The sequence below is a fragment of the Temnothorax longispinosus genome, chromosome 10 (genome assembly GCF_030848805.1).
Source record: "Temnothorax longispinosus isolate EJ_2023e chromosome 10, Tlon_JGU_v1, whole genome shotgun sequence".
In the NCBI taxonomy this organism is placed as follows: domain Eukaryota; kingdom Metazoa; phylum Arthropoda; class Insecta; order Hymenoptera; family Formicidae; genus Temnothorax; species Temnothorax longispinosus.
The window spans coordinates 13,124,919-13,147,589 of NC_092367.1; the positions used below are offsets into that span (position 1 = coordinate 13,124,919).

General features: G+C 42.4%; 1 protein-coding gene across 1 annotated transcript; it reads right to left on the minus strand.

The window, feature by feature from the left end:
* Window positions 1-15,094: 15,094 nt before the first annotated feature.
* Window positions 15,095-18,742, minus strand: LOC139820879 (uncharacterized). The gene is made up of 3 exons (XM_071791468.1): window positions 18,004-18,742; window positions 16,059-17,089; window positions 15,095-15,433 (listed from the first exon to the last, which is right to left on the minus strand). Exons 1-3 carry the CDS (start codon window positions 18,740-18,742, stop codon window positions 15,095-15,097), a joined length of 2,109 nt encoding a protein of 702 aa, XP_071647569.1.
* Window positions 18,743-22,671: the final 3,929 nt, after the last annotated feature.

The window sequence follows — 22,671 nt, forward strand, 5'->3', positions numbered from 1 at the left end:
GATGGAGGAGAGGGGGGCGGCGGCGAAAGATAGTCACTCTGAGGCGGAGGACAAGGCATCCCGAGTTTCAGCCCTGGCGTCCGGTGATGCCGGGCCCGAGGGTTGCGTCGACAGGTTAGTTGTCGCCGGTTCCGGTTGAGGAGTAGAAGTATGCCGTGGGGCGTCCGCGTGGATCATCGTATGATGTTTGTTTCCGCAGTCTCTGCACCTCTTCGGATTCTGGCAGGCGGCCGCGTTGTGTCGACCAAGGCAGTTGAAGCAGAGCCGCTGCTCAATGACAACATTACGCCGAGCGTGAGGCGTCAGGTCTCGGAACTTTGGACAGGTGACAATGTAGTGCGTCCCAGCGCACAGCGAGCATCCGGATGACTCCGTCCCAGCGGCTGGTGAGGTGGCAACGTGGGCGAGGGCTGGAGCAGAACTGACTCGAGCCTTGGCCGAGGCAGAGGATCCAAGTTCCATGCTTTCAAGGGCACGGGCCCGACCGGTGAGAAAGATCTTGAGGTCCTGATATAAGGGGGGTTCCGTGGAAGAGCCGAGTTTGACCTCCCAAGCCTCTCTGCTATGAGGGTCGAGTCGGTGAGCAATGAGGTGAACCAAGAGATGGTCCCAATGTTGAACCGGCGCGCCCAGTGATTGCAGGGCGTTGAGAGTCTCCGTAGTGGTGTTGAGGATGGCATTGAGCTCGCGCGCCGATCGAGTAGCCATGGGTTTGATGCCGAACAACCGTTCCACCTGCGATGAGACCAAGAGGCGCTTGTTCTCAAATCGTTCAACGAGCAGATCCCAGGCTGATGCAAATGAGTCCTCCGCGACCGGCAGATTCGATATAAGTTAAGCGGCCTCCCCCGTGAGGCTAGTCCGAAGGTAGTGAATTTTCTCCACGTTTGATATGTCCGCGATCCTGCAGACCAAAGATGAGAAGAGGTCGTGGAACGACCTCCACGCCGAGAAATCTCCGGAGAACTGAGGGAGGGTGATCTCAGGGAGGTGGCTGCGTGTCGTGGACTGGCTTGTGAGCGAGAGATTGGCCAGATGTGATCCCGAAAGGGGGTTGGCTCGTTCCTTTTCGTCGATGAGGTGTGAAAGAAAGGACTTGACCTCGGCGTAGAATTGCAAGCACTGGTCGTAGACGCCGTTCTTGAAGTAATTCATCTCCAGTAGTGAGTCTATCTTCAGATCAGAGAGTCGCTCGTGCTGCTGGTCAAACTTTTCCCAGTAGTTGTCAACTAGCGATAACTTCACCTTCAGTGATGCGAGGGGGAGCGAGAGGAACGCCGCTTCCTTGGCTTCGAGAGCCACCGACTTAATGTACGTAAAGCGATTCATTTGTAGCGATATTTTGGCTGCGACGGGCCACATGGTTAGCGGCACCGATGACGCAGCAGACGAATACCCAAAGTGAGTCGATCAGCTGATCTGAAGGTTCGCGCACGCGACCGACCGCTCCCCGGTGCCGCCGGATGTGTCACGGCAAGGTGTACCGGGGATCGAGAGCGGTGGGTGTGATAGGCACCTAACGAGTGGAGAACGTGCGCGCACTGTTCGTGAGTTTATTCGAGCCGAAATGATATCGAGAAAACCGGCCGGTCGGTGTCGGTTGCCACGGAGCGGCTGAGCACGCGCCGCGGCGGTGGAGAGCACGTAACAGAGGGAGAGGGGCTTCGCGAGCACGCTACCTGCGCGTGTCGCGCACTTTGTCACTGCACCGACAATGAGAAGAATTCCGATCACCGCACAGTCCCCGAGGTGATGCCCGAACTTGTCCGGTCGTGCGAACGATGCCGAGCCGCGATCGCGAGAGAGAGAAAACCACGCCGCGCGACGGAAGGCCGCGGGGGGAATGTCTGGTGAGATCCGCCGGTCGTTAGATCCCGAAAGCCGCGCTGTCCCCACCGAATCTGGCTCAAAGGACCAAAGAATGTTATTACTCGGTACACGTAATCTGGTGCCCGGCGAGGAGGCAGGCGGCGAACTCTTCGCGCAACGGACGAATACCTCGTTGTACCAGCCACGCGCACTTCCGATCGTAATCTCGTGTCTCTCGGCGAGAGGCCCGGGGGCCGTGCTCGCGCGGTTCACAGCAGGGTGTCCGGAATGTCAGTCACTGAGGAGTCACTCGCGATTTGAAGCGTCTGAGGATCACCGTATTATCAAGCAGTATTTGCCTTTCGATTCGACAGTCACGAGAGACACACGTATTGCATCCGTCTTACACAGAGGACCCGGAAACGAATGATCGCGACGTCGCGACAACGAGAGCGTCGATGTGAGCATGCGATCTTCCGCGACAGTCGATATATCGATCCGTCAACTCGGGTCCGTCGCTGATTGGTCGGTTCGGAAATGGCCGCTCGAGATAGGAATGATAATTTCCGAACAATTAGTCTAGACTAAAACATTAAACAATCACCTAATAATATAAACAAAATAAACAATAATCTATTTAATTAAATCACAAATATAAAAACGCCGGAATAATTGAATAAAACCATGGCTAGAGAGATAAATTTATATTTATATTGAGAAGTCAGGAAGAGAATGTAAAAAATTATTAACGGGTGTATTCTGATTTAAAAGATCTTTAAAATAGATATTTTTCAGGAATTTTTTATAGAGAAACGAAGAAAGTGAATAACGTTAAACTTTGCATGTTTTCTTCACCTTATTTTAAAATTTTATTTTTATTTTTTAAGTGACAAAAATTTTTTTCTATTTTATTATATATTATAGGTATTTTGGTCACTAGAAGGTATAAATGACAGACGGTGTAAATAATTCTAGCTGTTCCAGGTATCTGAAACGCAAAAAGCTAACATTTTCTTATTCAGAAAAAGTATATGTGGCTATCGTCTGAACTAAAACTAAACCAATATTTCCATTCTAGGCGGCCTTTTTATCAAAAGTATTATTAATCAATATTAAATAAACAATTTACGGTCTGAGCTTGGATTTTACAGTAGCCTAATAATATTTTTTATATACTATATTTCGATAAGGATACGTCGGGATCGAGATGGGAGATCAATCGCGGTAGAACGGAGACAAATTGCTAAGAGTTAATTTCACTGTGGACAGATATATTTATTGTATATGCGCACGTTACAAAAACGCGTGAATCGCCGGTCGTGATCACACGGATAATGTAGGAGAAAAGGAAGTCGCGATAAGCGCAACGGTCGCTTTTTCGTCGATATATATTCATCGCGAGATATCGATCAAAATCTCGATAACCATCATGGCCGACACGACGCCGGATGGCGCCACTCGGACTGAGTGGGCGCATGCCCACGGGAACTTAACTTTCCAACACGCCCCCTCAATACGCACACGGCCAATCCCTCCGGAGCTATGATGCGCTGGTAATTCCGAGGCCCTCGACGCAGCTCCAATGGTTGGTGGCCGGCAGTGCCTTCGTCAGTATGTCGGCCACCATTGGTGGGTACATGCTCTAAGGTCACAAAGTCTTCCGCAACGGACTGCCTGAGGAAATGATACCTTATATCGATGTGCTTCGTGCGAGGGTGGTACATGTGATCGTGCTCCAGATACTGCGCGCCTTGATGCGTGCGATATATAGCACAGCGTCAGCCATGCGGCCCAGTCCTAACTCGGTGAGAAGACTGCGCAAGTAGAGCCCTTCTTTAACCGCCTCCGTCATGCTGACGTACTCCGCTTCCGTCGAGGACAACGCCACAGTGCGCTGCTTTTGAGACTTCCACAAAATGGCTGCACCACCGAGCAGGAAAGCGTACCCGGTAAACGAGCGTCGGTCAATCGCGCAATCGCCCCAGTTCGCGTCTGAGTAGCCGGTCAGCGACTGGTCAGTTCTGAAAAATAGCAAGCCCAAATCTATGGTCCCCGCCAAATACCTGAGTACCCGTTTCGCAGCCAGCCAATGCCGTTTCCTCGGATCATTGTTAAACTGCGCTAACCTGGACACCGTATTTGCTATGTCTGGTCTCGTGGCGACAGCCAAATACATAAGAGCGCCGATGAGCTCCCTATATGGCCAGGAACCAGCCTCCAAACCAGCCGGAATCTCCGGTGTGTCCCTTGAGTGGAGTTCCGAGGGTGTCAAGATGGGATTAAATTGCTCCATCCCATATCTCGCCAGCACGTCCAATGTGTATCCCTTCTGGGTAAGGAGGATTCCATCTTCTTCTTGAGTGATCTCGAGCTCAAGGCAATGTTTGGCTATGCCGAGGTCCTCGATCTCGAAATCCTCCATCAAGTCTTGCTTGACTTCCGTCATCCATTGCTCGTTTCGGGAAGCCACCAATATGTCGTTTACATAGATCAGTAGCAGAAGTATGTCCTCCCCACGACGTGCTTGGTATAAGCACGGTTCTCCGTGTGTCGGTAAGAGCCCCATGCTCTCAAGTTTTTCCTTCAGACGAATCTGCCACTGTCGACCGGCTTGGCGTAGACCATATAAGGCCTTCTTCAATCGACAGGCATCTCCGCCCGATCTTAGGATCTTTATCATCGTATCGGCTTGAATCTTTATTTTAGGAGTGATGCTCTTTTCGAGGACTAATCGCTTGATCGTCTCCAGCAGTATATCTGGAACATCCATGATAACCTCCTCCTTAAGGTTTCCGTTCAGGTAGGCTGTGACAACATTAAACTGCCAGATGATTTTAGATTGAGCTCGGCTGCGAGGGCTAGCAGCAGTCTAATTGACTCAAGTCAAGCCACAAGTGCAAACGTGCGGTGGTAATTAACGCCGAACTTCTGGCTAAACCTTAGCGACAATTCTGGCCTTTCGCCTCTCGATGAATCCATCTGTGGCATACTTGTTCGTCAGAACCACCCGGCAGCCCACATTCTTCTGGCCCTCAGGTTTCTTAATGACGTCCCAAGTATCATTCTTCACCAGACTTTCCACCTCGGACAGTATGGCATCCTTTCATTCCTCACGTTTCTCACTGGACATTGCCTCGCGTAAGGACACTTCAGCGATGTCGGCAAACATCTCCTGCAGAGGCTCCTGCGGCAGGGTCGCATTGAGGAAGACGTCATCGTCCACCTCGTCATTGATTACTTCCACCGGTACATCAGTATGATCCGGTGCGCTACCTGTAAATGTCTGATATACCTTACGAGGGGGCCCCCTTTCACCGGTACGTACTAACCTAGGTCGCCCACGCGCACGCCGGGCGCTTCCTGTGACAAACGGCGGTGCGGGTCGATAATCTGGAGTGGGTGGAGACACTGGCGAACCGAGTGCTCCTTGTCGCCGCTGAGGTGCCGATCCAGGCAAGTAATCCGAAGCGGCATCCTCGCCTGAGCGCTCCTCCACTCTCAACAACTCATTAACGTTATGTTCATCGGCCATACTTTCGGGCGCCGGCGCCGCCTCAAGGAACTTAACATCTCTTGCAACGATAGTTTTTTGCTCCTCAGGCATCCACACACGGTATCCCTTGGACTCTCGTGGGTAACCAATGAGCACCCCTTCGGCTGACCTAGGCGCAAACTTGTCCTTCGTTGGGTCCTTGTAAAGAACGAACACCTTCGCTTCGAATGTTCTGAGGTGATCCAACTTCGGTAACTCGCCAGTCCATTTCTCATAGGGGGTGAGGCCTCCCAAACTACTGGACAGACAGCGATTCCGTATATGGCAAGCGGTAGCGACCGCATCAGCCCAGAACATCGAGGATAACCCAGACTGCAGCATTAAACAGCGCGACATATCTAGGAGAGTTCGGTTCATGTGCTCGGCGACCCCATTTTGCTGAGAGGTGCAAGCGACCGTCAACCGTCGCTTAATCCCGAGATTTGCCAACAGAGAATTCATCTCGTCGTTGAGGTACTCTCTACCGTTGTCGTACTGCAAGGCTTTAATGCTTTTCCCGGTCTGTCGCTCAACAAAGTCTTTGTAATGCCTGAATGCATCACATACCCCGCTCTTCTGCTTGAAAAAATACACCTCACACCACCTTGAACTGTCGTCTATGAATGTGACAAAAAATCTGGCACCATTCGCTGACTGGACACGAAGAAGACTTACAACATTAGTGTGCACGATACTCAACACCTCGGCACACGGTGGATCCCCTCTTGGAAATGGGAGAGCAGTCATCTTTCCCCGCAAACAAATCGCACACTTCCATGATAAAGATACGTCGGGATCGAGACGGCCGATGACCTTAACTAGCCCAGTCAAATTAGACATTTGAGCTCGGAAGTAAAGTGGGATCAATGAAACCTTTTTAGGGTTGTTGGGGGGATATAGAAAAACTTATTTCTGAGTTGTCGAGTTAATCGGACCGATGGGTTTTTAAGAGAGGGAGAGGGAATGAAAAATTTCGTTTTTTCGCAATAACTCGGCGAATTTTGACCGTACATGATTTACTAATCCCTCATTTTGTAACTCTTTTAAAGCCCTACAATTCATTTTGTAAAGACCCTAACCTGAAATCAATATTTGTTTACATTAACCCTTAACTAGCACACGTCCGCGATCGAACGTTATCTGCACACGGGGTGTTGTACACTCCACACACTTTGAACGTTGGGTACGGCGAAATGGAGGCTTCAATAGGCTTGAAAAAAATTAAGTACATACATTAAACACTGAAAAATGATACCCATTAGCCTAAGCTATGAAATTTTTAGTTTTGAGACTTCAAAAAAATTCTGCATTTGAGGTGTTCAGCACCCCAGCAATTCTGATTCGAATTGTGTTTGGAAGGGCACTGACGATTTCTGCCAGGTGGAACGTATTGGAATGTGTCATTGATTCGTTTTGGGGTGTTTGACACCCTGCGTGCTAGTTAAGGGTTAACATTTTAAATTAAGTAAGTAATTAATGTTAATATTTTAAATTTTATATGTGACGTTTTAATATAATATTCAAATTTAATATCTAAATGTAATATTGAAATATCATTTTTACATTTCATGTTTAAATGCAATTTGAATTGAATTATTTAATGTTTAAATGTAATTTTTAAATTTTATGATTTAATGTAATTAAATACGGTCAAAATTCGCCGAGTTATTGCGAAAAAACGAAATTTTTCATTCCCCTCCCCCCCCTTAAAAACCCATCGGTCCGATTAACCCGACAACTCAGAAATAAGTTCTTCTACATCCCCCAACAACCCTAAAAAGGTTTCATTGATCCCGCTTTACTTTCGAGCAAAAGCCATTTTTTTGTCTAATTTGACTAGACTAAACCAGGTCCCTAGAGTTTAGATGTCCCAGTCGTTCATGCCACTTCCACAAATCGGAACGTTGAGGTGCGCTGGCGGTTCCTGCGCAGTCGACTTCTTCCTGAAGGTAATATAGGTTACCCCGTCGGCGAGCCTCTATTCTCACATTTCCATCCTAATCAGTAACCAGCGCTGAGTCTCTGCGGAACATGACCGGGTGGCCTCTGTCAGTAATTTTAGCCACGGAAACTAGGTTGGTCCTTAAGTCTGGAACAAAAAGTGTGTTTTGAAGCTCAACCACGCGACGACTCTGGTTACCTGATATCGGTATCTTCACGGGTCCTTTCCCTTCCACAATCGTTGAAGCTTGACTCGCCAGGTTGAGTCTGCCCGTCGTCGAAGAGTCAATCCTGTCAAAAAGATCCTTCTCGCCACACAGATGCGCGGTGCATCCGCTGTCCAGAATCCATGCGTGCTCGTCCACGGATTTGCTTGAAACTTGGCAGCTATCTTCAAAAGTAGAATGGTGAGCCAAATATGTGTCGTCAGCCGCGTTAGCAGCCGGCTTAGCCGGAGGGCGGCTCATGGGCTTCCGCTTCGATTTATCGGAGGATTCGCCCAAAATATCCGGGCAATCAGGAGACTTATGCCCCGGCTGTCCACACTTGTAGCACACGATCCCCGGTGCGTCTTCGGTAGAGCCTTTGTGCTCCATCTTCCCTTTACGTCGTTTCGGCAGACGCCTTCCACCTCGGCTGGTCGCGAGAGCACCGGCCGCCTCAACTACTGCAGACTGTGCCCTGACGTCATTCTTTTCCAGAATTTTGGCCTTGAGGTCCTTGGCTGTGGGGAGCTCGTTGCGTGACTCGATCGCGCATCTAAAATTCTCATAGCTTGGTGAAAGACTATACAATAACATAATGGACAATAAGTCACCATTAATTTGCACATCCATAGCCGAGAGTTTGTCGACTGCGTTAAAGAATTTGTTCATATGATCTCTTACGTCTCCACCGTCCACCAAACGCTGCAAATAAGCTGCTTGAGTAGGGTTGCCTTCCTGGCTGGTCCTCTCGACGCGTAGATTGATTCGAGTTTGAGCAAGACCTCTCTCGAAGACGTCAAATGTCGAATCTGCGGAAGCTCTGACGGATGGATAGCCAAAACCAATTCCGATCGTGCCTTTCGGTTTTATTTTATTTTAGCCGGATTCATCATAGTCATTTGTTCCTCACGGCAAAAGATCACTTTATCACAAGCACGTGGTAACGCAAAAAGTATTAATATCGAGAAGCACGCGATAACGCAAATTATATCAAAACGTAAGAGTTAGTAACGCGATATCGAACAGCACGCGGTAACGCAAGCACACACTACTTGGTTCTTATTACAAGGGGGCGGTAACACGATTCTATCACAGCACGTAGTAGCACAACCTCAAAGTTCGATTGCGAGATCAATCGCATCTCGCACGTTCTGGGCCCATAACCTGATAAGGATACATCGAAATCGAGATAAGAGATCAATTGCGGTAGAACAGAGACAGATCACTAAGAGTTAATTTCACTGCGGACATATATATTTATTGTATATGCGCACGTTACAAAAACGCGTGGATCGCCGGTCGTGATCACACGGATAGTGTAGGAAAAATGGAAGTCGCGATAAGCACAACGGTCGCCTTTTCGTCGATATATATTCATCGCGAGATATCGATCAAAATCCCGATAACCATCATGACCGACACGACGCCGGATGGCGCCACTCGGACTGACCAGGGAAGGGTCAACCCTCGGGGTCACCGATTTTGTCGAAATTTTACTAAAATGTAGTATTGATATAGAAGTGACAAATGCTGTACGGAGACGATGCGCTTCTCAACCGTTGCCGAGAAAAAAAATAAAAATATATAAAAATAAAAATATATAAATAAAAAAATATATATATTGGCAGGGATATATTTACATAATATTAAAAAAATTGTATGTATATTTATTGGATTTATTAGTTTTGTATAGGTATAAAAAAAGGTTACAATAAAAAAGGCGTACAAAAAAAGAATATTATAATAAAATGATTGCGATTATTCGTCGTCTTGCTCTGTAACTTTACAAACTTTAGAGTGATTGAAATAAAAAAAACAAGTGAAACATAGAACTGACGTACACCAAGCACACTTTATAAATCCAATTTTTTTGCAAGCACATTTTGTTTTTAATAATGAGACAGGAAAACACACGTCATTAACATTCAAAAAGCTCGGTTGTTCGCTTGTCAGTTTTGATGCAAACCATGCGTATTTAATCATAAGTGAAAATACCGGAGCATTTAACTGATGCAATATTGAAGAGTAAATTTTTATAACATCTTCACGAGATGCAATTTTTTGTTGTTGTTGTAGTAATATAGGAGCATTCTGCAAGCGCTTAAGAAAATTTACAGCCGATTTATACAAAAAATTTTTGACAAATGTTATCTTACCATATGTTAAAAACAAGTTTTTATTTATTATCAATTCTTGGGGAGGCTAAACTAACCCCGCTCTACACGATGAAATTTTTGAAAATAAACAAGGAGAAGCAACGTGTACATTAAAAATTATACCGCCGAAATGCACACCGCTGTGCCAGCCCTGCGATGTGTATTTCTATCGTCAGGTTAAAAATTTTCTCAAGCGCTTGCAGAATATGCTCCTATATTACTACAACAAAAAAGAGAAATAGCATCTCGTGAAGATGTTATAAAAATTCACTCTTTAATATTGCATCAGTTAAATGGTCCGGTATTTTCACTTATGATTAAATACGCATGGTTTGCATCAAAACTGACGAGCGAACGGCCGAGCTTTTTGAATGTTAATGACGTGTGTTTTCCTGTCTCATTATTAAAAACAAAATGTGCTTGCGAAAAAATTGGATTTATAAAGTGTGCTTGGTGTAAGTCAGTTCTATGTTTCACTCTTTTTTTTTTATTTCAATCACTCTAAAGTTTGTAAAGTTACAGAGCAAGACGACGAATAATCGCAATCATTTTATTATAATATTCTCTTTTTGTACGCCTTTTTTTATTGTAACCTTTTTTTATACCTATACAAAACTAATAAATAAACCAATAAATATACATACAATTTTTTTAATATTATGTAAATATCCCCGCCAATATATATATATTTTTTATTTATATATTTTTTTTATTTTTATATATTTTTATTTTTTTTTCTCGGCAACGGTTGAGAAGCGCATCGTCTCCGTACAGCATTTGTCACTTCTATATTAATACTACATTTTAGTAAAATTTCGACAAAATCGGTGACCCCGAGGGTTGACCCTTCCCTGGTGAGTGGGCGCATGCCCGCGGGAACTTAACTTTCCAACATATTTACATATTTTTTCCAACCTTAATAAACTACGCGTCCAACGAGGGATATACCTCCGTCCTCCGTCTACGCAAAGGCGGGCAAAATGGGGAGAGCGTGGCGCGCTACTCAGTAGTCTCAGTACCGTCTGACGTCTGACTTCTGAGTACCGTAAATACGGCAAGCTCTGACCCAGCGGTCATAATATTTTAAGAATAAAGAACAGTCGGTATGACAGAGCCTGCGCCTGGTATCACGCGTTGCCAACAGGGCAACTCCTATTATTCTTTCTAGTAGTTTGCAGCCAGCAGCGTCCTCACGCCCTTACGAAGTGATAGTCACGAGAACTAACAGTAAGTTAAATAAGTATAGCGCGCCAAGTTCTCTCCACTTTGCCCGCTTATGCACAGACGGAGGTATATTCTCTCGTTAGACGGAGGACGAAATATAATATCATTTTTCTAAAAATTGTTCAATTTAGGTTCAATTTAGTTTTCGTCCGAGGTAGGTACGAATATAGCAGCAACTTGTGTAACAAAGAGGTTAATGCATATTTATAAACAATGTAAACATTTAGTGATATTTTTGATTTGGCAGATTTATATGAAATATTTTTATATCTTAACTATGCATAATCTGATCACATAGGGAAAATTTCCAGATGGCTTTAAAAAAACCTAGTGGTGCTGAATGTAGAAAAAAGAAAAGATTGAGAGATGAAGTAAATCAAACTTGTGCAATTTCGTTGCATAATTGGTTAGAAAAATATGGTACTTCAAGTGATGCAGCAACTAATATGTTGCATCACTCGACAAAAACTACAGATTTAGAAGAAGTGGATGAAGTCTCAGAAATCACTACCTGCAATTTAATTGAAACTGAGTCAATACAAGTACTTAAGAACAAGAAAAAAGAGGAAGAGGCTCAGACTATCAATTTGATAATCCACTATCTTGACCATTAATTTCAGATAAGATAAGATTTTTTTTTAGTAGAACATGGACCGGATCAGGGAAAAAATGCCGACTTTAGAGAATCTGCTTTAGAGGATGGCAGAAAATTTTTTAAAGAATGGTTTTTAAAAAAATGTTTTAACGGAGAAGTAATAAATCGTAACTGGCTTATATATTTAAAAACATCGTTACCACTCTTCTGTTTTCCGTGTATTCTTTTTAGTAAAACTAAAACAGAATCAACGATTTGTAATCCACGAAGGGGATTATAAAAATTGGAAGAATCTAAATCGAATTTATGATCACAAAAATTCTATGGTCCATCGTGATGCTTATCTTCAATGGAAATGTTTAGAGAAGAGAATTAAGGGTGGCAGTTTTATAAACGCCCGGGAAAAAACAATTATATATAACTATATATAAACATATATAATTATGTATAATTATATATAAATATGTATTCTTTTATATAATTTAATATAATTATATATAAGTATATATATTTATATATATTTATATATAATAGTATATAAATATATATTAAAATATATAATTATATAAAATATATATTTTTCTATATAATTGTTGGATCCTTAAATGATTAAGACCGAGTAAGTAACAATAAGTATATATTTCAATGCGGAGTACAGTCGGAAGCGTGTGCACGTAACGAACAGAGAGCCACGTCGGCGGGAAGACAAGATGTCCGTGGCCGTGTCGATGCGCGGCGCCTTGCGCCGGGCGCGCTTTTTTGGCTCGACCGGAGTGTGCTGCCTTACGTGGCAGTGGGCCGTACTTGTATATGTAACAATAATTATATAAAATTATATCTGATTCCTCACGTAAAATTATATATAATTTTATATAATTATATATATTAATATATTTTTATAGAAATGAATTAAAATTTTTCTAAATAAGTAAATCCTAAAATATATAAATTTATATAATTATATATAATTATATATAATTTTATCTGTCAAAGATATAGAAATTGTCGTTAGGTTGATAAGTGAGTAATACAGTTTCTCTTAAAGATCAGATATTTAATGTGGAATACAAGACGTGTGAAAAGATGTTACGTGACGCTAGTGTAAAGGCGGACTGACATATATATATATATATATATATATATATATATATATATACACAATATATACATATATATATATATATAGAGGAGAAGGAAGACTATCAAAGTGTTCACAAACGCCCGTTTTCATCGCCCATGCACATGAGGACTCCCCTTTGGGCTCCTTCTCAACACTCCCACTGAGACCTCGGGTGCATTGTCAAAAGTCCTTTAAATTTATTGAATCGAGGCCTCAGTAGTCCTTTGGTTAACAGATCCGCTAGCTGGTTCTCTGTTGGACAATATTTGACAAATACTTTGCCTGACTCAACTACTTTTCGTATATACTTATATTTAATGTCCACGTGCTTCGTTCGTTGATGAAACGCCTGGTTTGCGCTCAACTGGATTGCTGCTTGATTATCCAAGTTTAGTTCGATTAGATCCATTTCCTCTTCTTGAACGCCATAAAGAGTTGTCAGCATTTGTCGCAGCCACTCAACTTCTTGTGCTGCCTGTGATGCAGCCACCAGCTCTGCCTCTGCGGTCGATAGAGTTACTATCTTTTGTCGACGAGATGCCCAAGCCACTGGTACACCATTCATGACTGCAATGTACCCAGAGGTAGATCGACGTTTATCTTCGTCTCCTGCAAAATCTGCATCTGAAAAACAAATACACTCTTGTTTTGGCATTATATCATTGAATGAAATCCCTTCGTTAATTGTTTTCTTTAGATATCTTAGGACTCGTTTTGCTGCGTTCCAGTGTCCAGGGTCCAGGATTTTGTAAATATCTGCTTAACATATTCACGGCGAACGCAATGTCAAATCGAGTGACATTTGCTAGGAATTGTAGAGATCCAATCAATTCGCTATATTGAATTCTTGACATAGACATCCTCTCTGCATCATTCGATGGACTTATTCGTCTTGATAGCTTCACGTTAGGATCAACTAGAATAGAGATGCCCTTTGCTTTTTTTATCTTGAACTTTTCGATCAGTTTTCTGATGTACGTAGCTTGATGGATTTTGATTATCCGTTGTCTATCATCTCGATCAATTTCGATGCCTACGAAGTAACTTGGCTTGCATATCTTGATTTTAAATTCTTCATTCAACTGTTGTAAGAATTTCTGCAAGATCTTTGATGATCTGCAAACCGCAAGACCATCGTCCACGTACACCGTTAGATACAATGTCTCCGTGCCGACCTTGCCAATATATATGCAATCATCGCCTTCTGATCTCTGTAAATTACATTTCTTCAAGACCTCATCAAGGCTCTCATTTCAACGATGTAGAGATTGTTTCAGTCCTTATAGTGACTTGCTAAGTTTCACAATGCGTTCCTCTTCTGGCCAAGGTCCTTCTGATAGCTCAATCCAAATATCTTCTTCTAACGTGCCATAAAGGAAGGCAGTTTTGACATCAAACTGCAACATGTCTAAGTCTTCTGTCGCAGCCATTGCTAACAACATACGTATACTTTCGTAACGTACTACTGGAGCGTAGATATCCGTATAATCAACTCCATGCCGCTGCATAAAGCCTCGAGCCACTAGTCGAGCTTTATACCTATCTGGTTCACCTGGCGTCACTTTCTTCCTGAATATCCATTTACAAGTAATAACTTTCTTGTTCTCAGGTTTCGGTGAGCTGAACCATGTCTCGTTCTTTTGTGCCCCTTCTCTGAGCCCCAACGAAAGTCGTCGCGTTGTCGGAGTACATTTGGTCAGGCTTTCCTCTTCGAGAAATGAGCCTTTTTAGCGCAGCGATGAATGCGTCAGTAGTAAGGTCGCTGACTATTTCTAAGTGCACTACCTTCGTCGCAAAGCAAACGAAGACAACTATGTACGCATTACGATTGCGTGAATTACGTCGACTCCCTTCTCGCAAGGTCACTGGTTCGGCATAATCTACGCCGCAATGAGAAAAAGGTCGAGAGACCGTGACTCTAGATGCCGGTAAAAGACCCATTTGAGCCTCGGAAAAGACGGGACGAGCTTTGAAACAAGTGATACAACTGTTAATGACCCAGCGTGCTGTTGACCTTAAAGCTAGTGGCCAATAGCGTTGTCTGACTGACGCCATGGTAGCCTGCAAACCGGAATGCAGGTTGCGTAAATGTTCGTGTTCTATTATTCGTTTGGTTAGATTATGATTCCGCGGAAGCACTATTTGGTGACAAGCGTCATAGCCTAGCTCTGAATTCTTTAATCTGCCACCTACTCTGATTAAATTATCGTCTTCCATGAACGGAGCTAAAGATTTTAGCTTACTTGAGTTGCTAATATTCTCATGTCGGCTTAATGAGTCATATTCCGTGTGAAAACTCTGCCTTTGAACCATTTTGCATAACAAACTTTAATAAGCGCGATATTTCCTATGGAGATACTTTTACAGTAGAAGGTTTGGACGCGTTGGCTGTGAGAAACCTAAAGCAGTATGCTATGATCCTGCACGTTTTATATTTAGGTTAGAATACCTGTCAATTAAATCGTTTATGGTGCTGAAATCGAAGGAAGAAGCAACTGAACAGGCGACCTTTTACTCGGAAACGCCCCCAGTAAGAACTTTAAATTCGCCACTGGGCCAGTCGTGTTCCGGCAGCGTTAGATAAGAAGGGCCATGCCACCACAACTCCAAATTTACCAATTCGTTTGGGAGCAGTCCCCTTGACAAGAAGTCTGCGGGATTATCTGATGATTTGACGTGTCGCCAATTGGACCGCTCTGTCAATCTTTGGATCTCCCCTACGCGGTTAGCAACGATTGTTGACCATCGACGTGAATGGGAGTTTATCCAGTTGAGCGCTATGGTGGAATCTGACCACAGTAATACTCTCATGTCGGTAGTGTCAATGGACGACTTAACCTTATCAATTAACTGTGACAACAACAATGCCGCGGCCAATTCGAGACGCGGGAGAGAAACAGCCTTAACAAGAGCCACGCAGGATTTCGAGCAAAGGAGATAAGAAACATAGCTTTCTGGCCCTAATCGAGTGCGGACATAAACGCAAGCGCCGTAAGCGCTTTCACTCGCGTCACAATAGCCATGAATTTGTATAAATCGTGCCTCTGCTCTATACTTGACACAACGAGGTATTTGCAATTTATCGATATTTGAGAGTTGTAACCTAAACTGTAACCACTTTGTATGGACATTCTGGGGGACGGATTCGTCCCAGCTCACACCCGACTGCCACAGGTTTTGCAAAATAATTTTCGCTACCACTATGGTCGAACTAAGTAGTCCCAAAGAATCAAATAATTTTGCCAGTTCTGAAAGTATGGAGCGTTTTGTGATGGTATGCGAAGATTGCACAGAATTTAACAAAAAGCGAAAAATCGTCGCGCATATCCCATGCCGTGCCTAATACGCGAAAGTTGTTGTCCTTGTCAAAGGCCACGAGTCTATCGCTTCGATCACTAATACCCGCTAGCAACTCAGGGCAATTGGATCCCCATTTGCTAAGTTCAAAGGAGCCTAACTTTAGTAATTGTATTACCTGGTCGCGTATTGCTAAAGCCTCCGACTTTGAGTCTGCTCCGGTGAGCAGATCATCTACGTAGAAATTGCGTTTTAAATGCAGCGATCCTAGTGGAAATTCATTTGCGTACCGCTCTGCTAGATCGAGGAGACATCTCGTGGCCAGATAGGACGCAGCGGCTGTGCCATAAGTGACAGTGGCCAACTCGAATGTTTGAACATCGGAGGTTTTGTCGTCACGCCATAAGATTCTCTGTAGTTTCGTTTGAGATGGATGTATCAATATTTGCCGATACATTTTTATTATGTCAGCTACGAGAACGTAACGATAAGTCCTAAACCTTAAAAGCACAGAAATGAAGTCGTCTTGAATAACTGGCCCTACCATCATCACGTCGTTTAATGACAATCCACTATCCGTCTTGCAAGATGCGTCAAAAACTACGCGAAGTTTAGTTCTCTTGGCGTCTTCCTTCAACACGCAATGATAAGGCATGTAATAAGTGCCAGTTTCATTTGGATCTTGTTCCACTATTTGCCGCATGTGGCCTAAATCGATATACTCATGTATGAAATTCGAATATCGTAACTTTAAACTAGGGTCCTTGTCGAAACGCCTTTCCAGCGAACGTAAACGATTTAGCGCGATATCCCTTGACATGCCGAGACTGTGGACTGATTGTTGTTTAAGCGGTAGCTGAACCACGTATTTGCTTTTGTTGTCCCGAAACGTCGTTTTTACGAAATGCTGCTCGCAAAGGTTTTCTTTTAGCGTGTAAGTTTTAGAACTGCTACGAACATCCTCCATCTTCCAAAAATTCGTAAACTGTTTGTTTAATTCGATATTGCTAACTGAAGCGCAGAGGGAAGTAACACGTTGTGAACGAGAAATACAATTGCTAAGCTTTCCTGCCAATATCCATCCTAATCTAGTTTTCTGCAGCGTCGGATGTTTGTCAGATGCCTTGATCTGTCCTATACACATAAGACTCCAGAGTACCTCCGTGCCAATCAACACGTCGATACCTGATGAAACGTTGAACTGGGGATCTGCCAGAGGAATATTGCGAGAAATATCAAACGATTGACGCTTGACAGTGAATGCAGGCAGGTCGTCAGTTATGTGGTCAACTACAACGCAGTCAATGACAAACGAAAAGGAGTTTATCTTAGAACTAAATTTAATCTGAACCGCTTGATTAGCCTGTGTTGCCGTTCCGCTTATACCTGACACCGATATTTCCATCAAACGAGGGACTAAACCTAATGCGACTAAAAAGTTTTTGGTTACGAAGTTGGCTTGCGACCCTGAGTCTAAAAGGACTCGACAAGAACGTCGTGAACCGTCTCTACCTTAAGCGAACACAACAGCTGTAGATAGAAAAGCACCGTTGCTCGATGCTGAGCTCGAAGAATGTATTACCACCACACTGGATGCATTTGATTCCGTCGAGTTCGAGACGCTAGACGCTTGTTTCGCGTTCTCAACCGATTTGTTTTGCTCGGTAACGACGCTTGGAATATGCAATAATGTGTTGTGCTTGCAAGAGCAAATTTTGCAGCCTCCCGACGGACACTTGTTGGCGATATGCGCCGTTGAACGCAAACAATTCAAACATGTCTTACGAGATCGAATATTTTCTATGCGCTGAGCAATAGTTAAATCTAAAAATTGTTTGCATTGGTATACAAAATAATCGCCGCTACAAAAAATACATTTTGCCTTGACGGCCGTATTACACGACGCTTTCTGTTTGCCATTTGCTTGTAATCGCGAATTTGTATTTTTGCCGACGAGTTACTCGTCTTTTGTGTTGATTCGAGGACATGACATTGGTGGGACAAAAAATCTAGAAACTGTTTAAGTGTGGGAAGTTCGTCGCCTACCAGTGACCTTTGCCATTCACGCGTTGTGCCTGCGTCGAGTTTAGAACTAAGTAAATAAATTAACAGATCGTCCCAACTGTGCGTTGGACGCTTTAACGCCTTTAGCGCTTGAATATGACGAGCCGCTCCGTCCGCGATTTGACGTAGCTCGGATGCGTTTTCCTTATTCATCGCGGGCAACTCTACTATGGCTTTAAGGTGGTTCTGTACTATAATACGTTTGTTATCGTATCTTTCTTTTAATAAATTCCACGCGACCGCGTAATTGTCGTCTGAAATTTTTAGCGAGCTTATTACCTTGTGCGCGTCATCGGTAGTCGCTGCTCTCAAATACTGCAGTTTATGTATATTACTTACAATTAGACTCAGATTCGCATGTATGACCGAATGGAACGCATCGTGGAATGGGAACCACTCGTCATATTTCCCGGAAAATTTAGGCAAGTCGAGCTTCGGCAATCGAACGTTAACCGTAGAATCATAAGCGATTGATCCTGTCGGCGACGGCGTATCGACGCCACGCGTCGTAGACGGACGAAGTGTTAAGGCTCGAATTCTAGATGATAAATCGAAAAACGCTTCTTCGAATTCAGCTCTATCGTTAGCTTCGGCCTCATCCAACGACTCTAATTGTGTTTGTACATCGTTGTAATCGTTCCAGAATTGCTTTAATTTGCTTTTGCGTTCCTCTAGCTGCGCCGTTACCACCGGCGTAACCGACGTGATGCTATCCACGTGTGTTTTTACGCGCGTGCATGATGCTTTAAGAGTAGTACGACGCCTTTTTAAACTACCGAGATCCGATTCACTGTTCATGTTCGCTATTAATCACGCGAATGCGACAAAGACTCCACTTCTGACCCTCAATCTTTTCTAATACCTATAAGTATAAACTTTCCTTTGCCCTACCCTTCCTCCTTTCCCTTAATTCTCTTACAGCGTTAATGTTTTTCCAGCTATATGTTTCCGGCAGTCTACCCTTAATTTCTTGATGCGTAAGCTACTATATCTCGCTCTTTGTTCCCGTTTTCTTGTAGTATAATAATGCACTTCCCAATCCATAGCTAGAAGCGTCAGTTTAAATTATAATATTTTTTTGGTAATCATAGTGTACGAGAGTTGGCGCTTTTGTCAATAAAACTTTTACTTGGTCAAAAGCTCTCTGTTGATGGTCTTTTTATTTGAATGGGACATCCTCTTTTAATAAGGAATTTAATGGCTCTAGGATGTGAGATTTGTCAGGCAGATATTTGGTCACATAGTTTAATGACCCTAAGAGTTACATTAATGATTCTTTATTTTCCGGACTTGGGAAATTTATGATGGCGGAAATACGAGAGGTCAGAACGTCGATTCCTTTTTCTGATATTAGATGTCCGAGGAATTCTATCTGTTTGACACCAAAAACACACTTTTTTTTGTTTAATGTGAAACCTGCATTTCTCAATCTTCTCAGGACTTCTGCAAGAATTCTATTATGTTCGGCAATGCTGTTTGCAAAAATTAAAATATCATCTACATAAACAATTACATTTGGTAAGTCGTAGAATAAGTCGGAAAACGTTTGTGAAAAATAGTCCGGAGCGCAATTAATACCAAATGGTAATCGTGTGAACATATACCTGCCAAACGGTGTTATAAAGGTTGTTAGCGATTGACTCTTTTTATTTAATTTTATCTGGTAAAATCCGGACTGTGCATCTGATTTTGAAAAGATTTTAGCACTTTTTACACTGAATAGCATCACTTCTACTTTGGACATCGGAAAGTTTGCTCGTTTTACGCTGTAATTGAGTTTCGTATAGTCGCAACATAAACAAATATCATTGCAGTCTTTTTTAGAAACTACAACTATTGGGCTGCACCATTCGGTCGGAAAATTTACTTTTTTAATTATCTTTAACCTTACAAGTTTATCCAATTCTTTTTTTAGTTTCGGAAGCAACGGAATAGGTACAGTTCTGGGAGTTGTTTGGAACAATGGCTTTGCGTCCTCTTTAATCCCGATATTAAGCTCTTTCTTGAATTGATCAATTTTTTTAAAAATTTCGGAGAATTCGGAAATTATATTATTTAAACTATTTTCTCTTATAATATTAACTTCGCGAATTAGATCTAATTTTTTTTATTTCCGGTTTGCTTTAATCCGCAAATCACATAAGCTTTTGCTTGAATTTTTTTTTCCCCATCAATTTTACATAAAAGAATCCCACTACCGGTAGCTTTTTCCCGTCAAGTCCTAAAATAATTTTATGAGTTTTACATATTTTACTTCTAATTTCGTACGGAATACACTCATCGGAAATGCACGTAATGTCTGCCCCCGTATCATCATACTATTATATAAAACCCTACTGTTTGTCTGTCCGTCTGTTCGTTTGTTCGCGAACTACTCATTCGTTAGTGGACCGAATTTTAAAGAATTATATATGAAGTAGGGGTAGAATTTCTCGGGAAGTGCCATGATGTGGTTAATTTTTTGTTACCAATTTTCTGGTAACCGGTTTTTCTAATTTTTCTAATTTTTCCGAAAATAATTGACCGAATCTTAAAGAATTGTATATGAAGTAGGGATAGATTTTTTCGGGGATTGCCATAAAGTGTATAATTTTTCGTTACCGATCTTTTTGGAAACCGGTTTAGAAATTTTTCAAATTTTTCCGGAAATAATTAACCGAATCTTAAAGAATTGTATATGAAGTAGGGGTAGAATATTTCCCGGGAAGCGTTATAAAGTATATAATTTTTCGTTATCGATCTTTTTGGATTTTTTCCGGTAATAATTAACTAAATCTCAAAGAATTGCATATGAAGTAGGAGTAGAATTTTCCGGGAAGTGCGGGGAGAGGGAAAAAAAAGAAGCAAATACTTTTCGCCGCTGCGAATAGAAGCGTCCACTCGTTTAGTGATTCGGGGATGGTGTAATTTAACCCTTCGTGTGCAACGTCGGGTCACCCGTGCCCTGGCGAAAGTGACTGTCCTGTATGTCAAGTGTCTGTTTATATACTTAAATATATTGTTTAAACAAATGAAAAAATCGGCAATATAGCGATTGATCCTTAAAGTAGGATAGTTAATAAGGTAACATGAATTTTTTCAGATTTTTTTAGAACACTTTAAAGTATTTTTTAGGCGTCGGAAATGAGTGACCCGACGTTGCACGTTACAGGTGCCAAAAAAGACGTTGCACGCGAAGGGTTAATCTAGCGTGGAATATTCAGAACCATTTTTCGTTACCGATTTTTTGGAAGCCGGTTACGAAATTTTTCGAATTTTTTAGGAAATAACAAGTAGTTCGCGGTCAGACAGACAGACATACAGATGTCAGGTACTTATATATATAGATAGGGGTAGAGAGAACTAAAAAATGTAATAGAATTAGAAAAATTGATAATAGTAAAAGGGTTTCCGATTTCTGTTTAAAAAAATTATGTACGTGATTGCTCCAATTTCCGCAAACTTTGAGATATCAAACTGAATTTTGTTATGGATAATTTTTATGAATAATTTTTTGTTAACGATTTTTTGGAAACCGGTTTGGAAATTATTCAAATTTCGATAAATAATGAGTATATTAATTGACCGATTTTCTTGAAACCAGTGCCAAAATTTTTTAAATTTTTAGAGGACAAGTTTAATTTTTTATTAATGGATAATTTTTTATTAATGGATCGATTTTCTTGAAACCGGTGCCAAAATTTTTCTAATTTTTTGTTGATGATTTTGATGAAACTGGTACCAAAAGATTAATATTTTAAGGGGATGGTTACTATATGGGGTTAAAAATTGGAGGTTTCATGGGGTTCTATTGGTGCTCTTAATTAATGGGTGAGTTTGGGGAGAAGGGAATAGATTTTTTGCCCGCGCTTCGCGAAGCGCGGGCAAAAAATCTAGTCTACTATAAAATGCAACGATTTCGAGAATTCAGAAACGTATGTCCTAAATTTAAATCCCTTTTCGCGCGTCAAATCGCTTGCCGCACCGATAAACGCGAACACCAACGTCTGCTTCTTTTTCGTCACTGCTAATCTCCTGCTCTATATGCCGTATTCCCTTTGATCTGCATACACGCTCCCAGTGCCCTTCCTTTTTGCATCTGTGACACACCGACCTCAGGGCAGGATATCTTCTACCTTCCGTATGGTCCGGGTTTCCGCATCTGCCGCATACTTGCTCCTCTCGATGATTCTTATTATCACTACGTTTCTGTTTGTGAGGATTTTTCTCTCACTGGACCACTCTGTTCACCTCTGTTTCTTCCTCGGTTTCTTGCCTCATTTTCCTCCCTTTCTTAGCTTGTATTTCTGATTGACGAGCTATCTCGAAAGTTTTTCCCAGCGTCAAGTCAGTTATCAACTGCATTCTTTCAGAAGCACGAGTATCGCGGATTCCTATTACGATACGATCACAGATTAGTTCCTCTTTTAAGGCACCGTACTCATGTTTCTCTCAGTGAATACAGAGTTGTGATGAAAGAGTCAACACTTTCTCCTGGCTTTTGTACTCGCGAGTTGAACTTGAAGCGTTCAAAAATAACGTTTTTCTTTGGTGAGAAATATGAATCCAACTTCTGCTTGACCTCGGCGAATGTAGTTGTAGCCATAATAACTGGCACGACTTGGATCAAGATCTCTTCGGACTTCTCCCCCACAATATAGCATAGCAGATTGATTTTATCTTTATCCGGTTTTTTGGATAACCCAGTCACAGAAATATATATATCTCTCGAAACGTTTAACCCATCT